Source organism: Alosa sapidissima, chromosome 1 (genome assembly GCF_018492685.1).
Source record: "Alosa sapidissima isolate fAloSap1 chromosome 1, fAloSap1.pri, whole genome shotgun sequence".
NCBI lineage: Eukaryota > Metazoa > Chordata > Actinopteri > Clupeiformes > Clupeidae > Alosa > Alosa sapidissima.
Window position 1 is genome coordinate 9,470,942 of NC_055957.1, and position 10,000 is coordinate 9,480,941.

Sequence of the window (10,000 nt, forward strand, 5' to 3'; positions counted from 1 at the left end):
TCAAGGGCAAGAAGAAGAGGGGCAGGCCGGGCAGGCCTCCAGTAAGTCCAGCACACAGAGGGGTTTCCCCACAGGGGCAGGGCAGGTGGGCGGGCACCTGTAAGGGCAGGTGGGCGGGCACCTGTAAGGGCAGGTGTAGAGCTCATAGGACTGCTAGTGATAAGGGTTTTTGCATTTGAAAAGAAGTCATGACTTCAAAAATGTATAGCCTTCTAATACATTGTATGGCCTTTGTATAGCCTTCTAATACATTGTACACTGTAGACTGTCTAGTTTGATCTATACTATATACCAGTAACAATAGATCAAGACCAACTAGTTGCTTATTAAGGATTTATTAAGAATAAATCACCTATTGAGTAAGAATAATAGATGATTGAGTAAAGACCTAAAAAATGTGTAATGATGGTTAATACAGACCTTATTGAGCATTAATACATACATGTACTACTTATATATTGAGCTAACACTTGTTCCCCTAAGCTAAAGGGTTCCCCTATCATCACTTGCTTGGTCCACTCTGTTGAGTAACAGTGGACTTTAAAAAAGGAGGTCTCTCATCTTGTTATTCCCATCCCTTTCCGCAGGCCAATAAGAAACCTCGGAAGTCGCCCATAGACAAGGGGCAGATGGGGCCGCCACGCGGCAGGAAGGCTAACGGGATGGCCCAGCACAACGGGGACGGGGACCCCGTCACGCTGTTCGAGGTGGTCAAGCTGGGAAAGAGTGCCATGCAGGTACAGCCGAGGGCTTTCGGGGTGTTTACCAAACGCATTCTCAGGAATGGTACAGAAGTTCACTTTACAATAGAGGGGCTTCGCCATCGTGCCACTCCTTCAATTAGCTTGATCTATATCCATCAGTTAATCAAAATATTGATTGACATGTAAAACATGAAAATAATAGTAGACATGAAAATATATAAAATATGTTGTATCAGCTACATTGTGAAGTGTAATCCACTTTTCTTTAATGAACGTCCCCTAAGACAATGTCATGACATAAAGACGTGTGCGGCAGTATGGCATACACCAGTGAGTGTCAGCATGAGCAGCAGTGGGGTAGATGACCTCTAGCTGCAGGAGAACAGCAGGCAGCAGCGTGCTCTGTCAACATTAGTGCAGGTCTGTCATCTATCAATATGCCATCGGTCTTCTGTGTGCTCTTTCAGTCTGTCGTCGATGACTGGATTGAATCTTACAAGCAAGACAGAGATCTCGCTCTCCTAGACCTGATTAATTTCTTCATACAGTGTTCGGGATGTAAAGGTATTATCATCCTTCATACCTATCATCCAGTATCATATATAAGCTCAAAAATTATATATTGTTGAACATATTTTGGAATTGTTTTTTGTCATTTTAACCGTCTGTGTCCTACTAGGAACTGTACGAATTGAGATGTTCCGTAACATGCAGAATGCTGAGATCATCCGCAAAATGACAGAAGAATTTGATGAGGTACAGTGTATTAGAGGAACTATTTCCCTGATGGAATCACCCATGTGACTTTGCCACCTAGTCAGTAATTCTGTCAAATGTTCCCATTGTAAACACCCCAGTCTGTCTGCTATTCACTCTGTAAATAAATCCCCTCGCAGGACAGTGGCGACTACCCCCTCACAATGCCTGGTCCTCTGTGGAAAAAGTTCCGCTACAACTTCTGCGAGTTCATCGGGGTTCTGATCCGGCAGTGCCAGTACAGCATCATCTACGACGAGTACATGATGGACACGGTCATCTCGCTGCTCACCGGCCTGTCGGACTCACAGGTCCGAGCCTTCAGGCACACCAGCACGTTGGCAGGTGAGTCGCCCGTGGAAGACGATAATGGGGTTTTAATGAACATTCACACTAGGCCCTGTGGGAGTTAAACATTATCTATGATTCTGGCAGTCCAAGACAGTGCTCGTAGCCAGTACGATTCAGTAAAGTGATAAATTGGCCGCAGATTCTTCCCATTAAATGTGAACTGGACCACTGGGAGCGGTCATCACTCAGACCTGAGCGCCTGTGTGGCGCGTGTCCTGCCTGTGGCTGAGCTCTCCTGTGCTCTGTGGGCCGTGTGTCTCGTTCTCCTTGCAGCCATGAAGCTGATGACGGCGCTGGTGAACGTGGCGCTGAACCTTAGCATCCACCAGGACAACACGCAGAGGCAGTACGAGGCCGAGCGCAACAAGATGGCGGGCAAGCGCGCCAACGAGAAACTGGAGCTGCTGCTGCAGAAGAGGAAGGAGGTACAGCATGAGCGGGGGAGCCCGGAACATTCTCTCCTCCGCAGCCCCGAGGGCTGTTTTTAGAGCAGACAGGCCTCTCTTTACCTAACACTGTGCCATTGTGTGTGTGGTTTTTACCCCCACAGCTTCAGGAAAACCAGGACGAAATTGAGAACATGATGAACTCCATCTTCAAGGGCATTTTTGTTCATCGCTATAGGTATGTTGGGAGGCTGCTGATGGCATTTTTGCTTTGGGTGAATAGACAAAAAAAAAAGCAAGAACTGTATGTTGGGAACACTTTTGCAGGGATGCAATCGCTGAAATTCGAGCCATTTGTATTGAGGAGATTGGTGTTTGGATGAAGATGTACAGTGATGCCTTCCTTAATGACAGCTACCTGAAATACGTGGGATGGACATTACATGATCGGGTACGCTAAAGAAACACAGCCCTTATTTGTTATATTTTTCAAATATATCAATCAGAATTAGGCATACCTCTCACAAAAACGCATGCTGGCAGCTTCTGTCTAAGGGGTCATGGCTATGCTTTTTTGGTAGCAAGGAGAAGTGCGGTTGAAATGTTTGAAGGCCCTTCAGAACCTGTACACGAATCGGGAACTCTTTCCTAAACTGGAACTCTTCACAAACAGGTTCAAGGTAGAGTCCGAAGACACCACATAATCACATTTTGAGTGTTCCCTGTCATTTCATGAAGTCCTCAGTCCAACTGCAACCTTTTCAACAGGATCGTATTGTGTCCATGACGCTGGATAAAGAGTACGATGTGGCGGTGGAGGCCATTCGATTGGTCACTCTAATTCTACAGTAAGTATCCTCCTCTTTAGAGTGCAGTGGCTATCTCTTTGTGTTAGGAACTGTGTTGTATGTTCACGTTGCCACTGTTCAATCCAGACGGTTTACTGTGTTGCCACATTGTATACTGTATGTGTATGAGATTATTTGTGGAGAAGCTTAGGACACCCAAGGGCAGTAAATGCGAATGACCCTGTAGGGGTACTGTTTATATTGTCCGGAGTGGAGTTGCTTGTCCTGCATGACCCTGTGCACTGAGCCTAGTGTCTGACTGTGTGGCCATGTCTTCTCAGGGGGAGTGAGGACGCCCTGTCCAACGAGGACTGTGAGAACGTTTACCACCTGGTCTACTCGGCCCACCGGCCCGTGGCTGTGGCTGCGGGGGAGTTCCTCCACCGCAAGTGAGACTTCCATTGTCCACCCTGGTCCTCACCATGCAGCCCACAGCCCTCTCTCCTCTCAATGAGTTAGATTAGCTTTTTATTAGCTTGTGTTTCAGCTACTGATGTTATCACACTGAACAGTGAAATTAGAAAACAACAGTGACAATTTAGAAAACAGTGCCCAGAATAATAAGTGTCTTTAACAAAGCTGGCAGTGATTTGAAATTAATTGAATTAACTAGCAATTAATATCAGTTGTCAAGTGCTGACACATGGATGCATTACCCTTGTTACTCACTTGGTGGCAGTATTGTACTGTGTAACATTCTGTCCACTTCCTATCTGCTGTTCCTTTATTAATAAATCAGCAACCATCGTGTTTGTCTCTGTGTGTGTGTGTGTGTGTGTGTGTGTGTGTGTGTGTGTCTGCCCTCCCCAGGCTCTTTAGCAGGCACGACCCACAGGCGGAGGAGGCCCTGGCCAAGCGGCGTGGACGCAGCAGCCCCAACGGGAACCTAATCAGGATGCTGGTGCTCTTCTTCCTGGAGAGCGAGGTACATAGTCTTGACCCTAGAGGTCAGTCTACGTCTCTGGCAGACAGTGTACATGTCCACGGAGAACATACAGAGAAGGCTGTTCAGGCTGCCTTTTACATGATAATAATGTATAATAATGTCAGTAGTAATTTGCACTTTCAAGATGCCCACATATTTTTTTTAGTAGTTTATCACAATGAAATGACTGAAACTAAAATCTGGATGAAAAGTTATATTTTCTGTTATAGTATTGCCAAGCACATTTCTTTCTCCAATAATGGCTGGTGTTCTTGGCTATCGGTGTGTGTACATGTGTGTGTACACGTCCCTATGCTGTGTTCCTCAGCTGCACGAGCACGCGGCCTACCTGGTGGACAGCCTGTGGGAGAGCTCGCAGGAGCTGCTTAAGGACTGGGAGTGCATGACTGAACTGTTACTGGAGGAACCCGTGCAGGGAGAGGAGGGTAAGCAGCACTCACCACACTCACCACCATCACTGCACTCACCACCATCACTATCACTGCACTCACCACCATCACTATCACTGCACTCACCACCATCACTGCACTCACCACCATCACCATCACTGCACTCACTACCATCACTGCACTCACCACCATCACCATCACTGCACTCACTACCATCACTGCACTCACCACCATCACCATCACTGCACTCACCACCATCACTGCACTCACCACCATCACTATCACTGCACTCACTACCATCACTGCACTCACCACCATCACCATCACTGCACTCACCACCATCACCATCACTGCACTCACCACCATCACTGCACTCACCACCATCACTGCACTCACCACCATCACTGCACTCACCACCATCACCATCACTGCACTCACTACCATCACTGCACTCACCACCATCACCATCACTGCACTCACCACCATCACCATCACTGCACTCACCACCATCACTATCACTGCACTCACCACCATCACTGCACTCACCACCATCACCATCACTGCACTCACCACCATCACTATCACTGCACTCACCACCATCACTATCACTGCACTCACCACCATCACTATCACTGCACTCACCACCATCACTATCACTGCACTCACCACCATCACTGCACTCAGCACCATCACTGCACTCATCACACTTTCCTAACCACCACACTCATCACACTCACCGCACCACACTCTCACTGCTCTCACCTTACTCATCACCACCATACTCACCACACTTACCATACTCACCACACTCACCATACTCACCACACTTACACTTACCATACTCACCACACTAACCATACTCACCACACTAACCATACTCACCACACTAACCATACTCACCACACTAACCATACTCACCACACTAACCATACTCACCACACTTAACTGCCACATCCATCATATTCAATGCACTCATCACACTCAGTGTCTGGATTTGGTCTGATTTAACTCGCCTCTGAAGTTTATTTTCTGGTGGAAAACCACAGTGACTGAAGTCGATTGATGTTGATTGTTAGCAATAGGAGAGACTGAATATTAATACTCAGTTATGTATTCTGACAATTTTCCCCTCTCCCCTCTCCTCTCCCCTCCCCTCTCCCAGTGCTGTCTGACAGGCAGGAGAGCGCTCTGATCGAGCTGACAGTCTGCACCATCCGGCAGGCGGCGGAGGCCCACCCGCCCGTGGGGAGAGGCACAGGGAAAAGGGTAAGGGCTCCTGTCCGTCACAGCTCCCCCGCCACCGTCTCAGCTCACGACAGGTCGGCCAGGGTCGCACACGCATGAGTGAGCCAGCCAGGGGGTGGCGCTACTGAGCGATGACCTTCTGTCATGCCTTGTCCAGTGTAGGAGATGGCACATTGAGAATCAGGAAAAAAGGAGTGGGGACACTGCACTGTTTGCTACTGAGCGATGACCTTCTGTCATGCCTTGTATGCCTTTGGCACATTGAGAATCATAAAGAGGGAGGGAGGGGGTGGGGGGGGTTGTTGGGCCACTGCATTGCGTGTTCAGACAGCATGTTTGACAGTGGTGCTCCACGGCCTTGACAGAGCTGCTTGGTGTGTGCAGGTGCTGACGGCTAAGGAGAGGAAGACTCAGATCGACGACAAAAACAAGCTGACGGAGCACTTTATCATGGCTCTGCCCATGCTACTCTCCAAGGTGGGCTTCTAAACACACTTGTCTTCAGTTTTCCGTGTAACAGGCGGGCTACACCAAACACAACTGAAGCACTGAACTGAAGACAGGATCTCCTTTCTTCAAATATGTGCAGCACTCCCACGTCTGGTGTAGCCAGATCCATTGCTTTTAGTGGAATTGTTTCAGCATACGCTCCGTGAACGGAACGCTTCAGTTCTGTACCTGGTGTAACCAGACTGTAAGACACAAACACATTAACCTTTATGCGACACTTGTCAGAATCTTTTTTTCCTGTTTGTTTTTCCTCAGTACCAAACTGATGCAGAGAAGGTAGCCAACCTCCTGCAGATCCCGCAGTTCTTTGACTTGGATGTCTACAGTGCTGGGCGCATGGAGAAGGTGTGGCTCTGGCATTACTGTCACAGGATTACGTATGAAGACGTTATCCAGAGGTAGCAATACTGTATAAGGAAAGATGTGTAGTTAGAAGGATCAACCACTTTCATTTTCTTTGCTTGTCTTTGCTCTGTGTGTGTGTGTGTGTGTGTGTGTGTGTGGGTTTGTGTGTGTGTGTAGCACCTGGACGCGCTGCTGAAGCAGACAAAGTTTGTGGTGGAGAAGCACACGGAGACAGACGTGCTGGAGGCCTGCAGTAAGACCTACAGCATCCTGTGCAGCGAGGAGTACACCATCATGAACCGTGTGGACATCGCACGCAGCCAGCTCATCGATGAGATGGCCGACCGCTTCAGCCACTCCGTAGAGGACCTGCTGCAAGAGGTCTGTGTCTGTGTGTGTGTGTGTGTGCCAATAAATGTTGAGGGTGCTGTATACACTATAGCAATGTCACCATACCATTATTCTTCATTAATATAATGTAAATGAGAATTGTCTGCTGTTTGACGAAGTCCGAGGTTTTGAAGCAAACAAAACTCTGCTTAGCATGCAGTCCTTTCGTGAACAACTTTTTTTTGTCCAGACGGCATTCCCAGGCACAAACAGATTTCATTTAGTATGACGCCGACAGAACCCTTTCAAGAAACAACTTTCATCCTTTTAAGGCCAAACCCTGTGCACTCTCTTTCGCTCTAATGCAATAGCATGCCGTATTGATCCTTCCAAATGCCAGCCTCTATTAACGTCATGAAACGGCATGAAAGGGTGTGTGCGCAGGGCTGCTGAGTTTGTGTAGAGACATGACGCCACGTTCCGGCATCAAAGGCAGCAGTTAATGAATAAAAGAACGGGCACACTTGAGCATGTGGTGCAGAATGAGTCATCGAGCTGGATTCAAGCATGAATCACTCACACCCTCCACTCCTCACACATGTTTTGGCTTTTTTTCCCCCCTCATGTGCTGGTTGTCCAACACCCGCGCGGCTGTGTTGTTTTCTTTGTGAATGGCCAAGTTTGACTCCCTTACCTCAAGATCTGGGTCTGTTTTAGGGGGAGGAGGCAGATGATGACGACATCTACAATGTGCTCTCCACACTGAAAAGACTCACAGCCTTTCACAAGTAAGAGAACCACACACACACACACACACACACACACACACACACACACACACACACAGCCTGACCCAACAAATCCATGTGGCACCAGAACAATAATCTCTCTCCCCTCCATTTTCTCCAGTGCTCATGACTTGACCAGATGGGATCTGTTTGGGAACTGCTACAGATTGCTGAAGACAGGCATCGAACAGGGCTCCATGCCAGAACAGGTGAGGGGAGAGATGAGCCACATCCTGAGCAACTTTCTTCTTCACTTCAAAATGAGAATTAAAAGAAAAAAGACTCCGCAGCATATCCATACGGCAGAGCCTGCCACCGTCCCCATTAGGTGTGATTCAGTGGGCCTGCCAAGCTGTCTCTGTAGTTACCATTAGCTATTGCCGGGGCAGAGATGGATGAGGCTGCTGGAGGTCCCCTGCCAGGCCTGGCAGTGGAATGAGACCGGCGTCATCGCCTCTGCCGTTATCTGTAAATATGACGCGGCTCACCGGTGTGGATCTGATGTCAACGTGATCTCTTCCTTCCCCAGATTGCTGTGCAGGCTCTGCAGTGCTCTCATTACTCTATCCTCTGGCAGCTGGTGAAGATCACAGATGGCTCTCCTTCTAAGGTGTGAAGCACGGCCATCATAAACAAACTTGGCTACCGTCCAGCACGCTGTATTGGTTTGTCACGACACAAAGGGACACCGCTTCCCTCAGGCTTAAGGCCCACTGGGCTGTTGTAGAGGTTGTAGCAGACCAGCTGTGTGAAGGTGAAGGTAGGAGAGGATGGTGGTATGCGTGCGAAATGTTCTGACCACTTGTGTGTGTGTGTGTGTGTGTGTGTTTGTGTTCGCGCAGGATGACCTGGTTGTCTTGAGGAGGGTGTGCAAGTCCTTCCTGGCTGTGTGTCAGCAGTGCTTGTCCAATGTCAACACTCCAGTCCGGGAGCAGGTAAAGAACAAGCATCTGCCAAATATGGATTAGGCAGGATTATGTTATTGTTATCAGATGTAGGGTTAGGATTATGGATCTTATTGTGGCTAGTGTATATAATATAAGAGTAAGTGTGTGTCTGCACCTGCATGTGTGTGGCTGGGAGTTGGGATGATGAAATCCAAAATCAGATCCTTTCAATGAGGTGCAGTGTTTCCCACAGAACTGAATTCTATTTGTGGGGGTAGGTTTGCAGAATTAACTTGAATGCAACAGTTTTTAACAAATTAGCTTAGCGTGGTTATGATGAACCCGATTTAAGCACAATTTAGTACAACCTGGAAAATTATTGTGTGGTGGTCAATGTTGATATTGTGGTGGGCCGCCACAAATAAGTCAATGTATAGGAAACACTGAGGTGTGCTCTGTTTTTGTTTTGGTGTGTGTGTGTGTGTGTGTGTGTAAATATTTGTGGTTTTTAGGATGTGCTGTGTTGTGTGTAAGACCTGTCTGCTGATGTCTGTATCTCGGCCCGTCTCCCCCCTCCCCCCTCCCCCAGGCGTTCATGCTGTTGTGTGACCTGCTGATGATCTTCAGCCACCAGCTGACCACGGGCAGCCGAGAGGCGCTCCAGCCGCTTGTCTTCAACCCTGACAGCAACCTGCAGAACGAGCTGCTCAACTTTGTGCTGGACCACGTCTTTATTGACCAGGACGACGAGAACCAGAGCATGGGTGCGCACCACTTGCCAGCCTTCCCACTGTGAAGCTCGTCTTAAAGCACAGCACTAGCCACAGCACTAAGGTGGGGATCACATCAGCCAGCGGCAAACGTAGCGCAACGCCCAGACCATAATAAGTTTTATCTCGCCTCTAAGCAACACACACGGTTTGTCAATTGAATACGCTCGCGTTGCGCTTTGAAAGTTGAACCAAGTTCAACGCTCAGCTTGAAACCTGCCGCTTGCCGCTGGCAAATGTGATGTCCGCCTAAGGCCTCAGGGTCCAATCCCAGATGGACTCGTGGGACAGACTAAGCAATTTTGCTTCTTCTCACAGAAGTATTTAGCAAGCAGGGTTAGGTCAAATTACATTGAAGTGTAGAGGTATAGAAATGTAATAGAAAAAGAATAATAGCTACCTGCTAATATTATATTTTAAAGGGGAACTTGGCAACAATTTCAACGTAATAAACCCATTTAGAAATCATTTGGATGGTTAAATGACCTGTTCCGGTGAAAATGGTGACTTTCCCCGCTGCGCCTAGCATCCCCAGGCGGAAAACCAACCTTGCAACATTGAGACTACCGTCCCGGAAAGAGAAGTGAGAAACAAGAAACCTTTCTTACCTTGTAACATCCACATAGTTCTGCCAAACTTATGCTAACCGTTCGCTAGCTTGTAAACAAATCCATGTGCTTTATCGTTAGGGTTGCAAAGGGGTGGAAAATTTCCGGTAAATTTCCGGAAACTTTCCGGAAACTTA

The 10,000-nt window shown here is 48.0% G+C and overlaps 1 protein-coding gene across 2 annotated transcripts in view; it reads left to right on the top strand.

The window, feature by feature from the left end:
• stag1a (stromal antigen 1a) overlaps positions 1-10,000 on the top strand; it is a 39,944-nt gene that overhangs the window by 23,048 nt on the left and 6,896 nt on the right. For both annotated transcript variants that reach the window (XM_042094570.1, XM_042094579.1), the window contains exons 3-24: positions 1-41; positions 588-737; positions 1,172-1,268; positions 1,384-1,460; positions 1,601-1,805; positions 2,085-2,236; positions 2,362-2,435; positions 2,525-2,648; positions 2,779-2,877; positions 2,966-3,045; positions 3,327-3,434; positions 3,856-3,970; positions 4,299-4,416; positions 5,543-5,646; positions 6,010-6,102; positions 6,391-6,480; positions 6,658-6,861; positions 7,528-7,598; positions 7,720-7,807; positions 8,128-8,208; positions 8,441-8,533; positions 9,075-9,249. The exon at positions 1-41 is cut by the window's left edge. In XM_042094570.1, coding sequence (XP_041950504.1) covers positions 1-41; positions 588-737; positions 1,172-1,268; positions 1,384-1,460; positions 1,601-1,805; positions 2,085-2,236; positions 2,362-2,435; positions 2,525-2,648; positions 2,779-2,877; positions 2,966-3,045; positions 3,327-3,434; positions 3,856-3,970; positions 4,299-4,416; positions 5,543-5,646; positions 6,010-6,102; positions 6,391-6,480; positions 6,658-6,861; positions 7,528-7,598; positions 7,720-7,807; positions 8,128-8,208; positions 8,441-8,533; positions 9,075-9,249 — 2,439 coding nt within the window. The remainder of the gene's footprint in view (positions 42-587; positions 738-1,171; positions 1,269-1,383; positions 1,461-1,600; positions 1,806-2,084; positions 2,237-2,361; positions 2,436-2,524; positions 2,649-2,778; positions 2,878-2,965; positions 3,046-3,326; positions 3,435-3,855; positions 3,971-4,298; positions 4,417-5,542; positions 5,647-6,009; positions 6,103-6,390; positions 6,481-6,657; positions 6,862-7,527; positions 7,599-7,719; positions 7,808-8,127; positions 8,209-8,440; positions 8,534-9,074; positions 9,250-10,000) is intronic.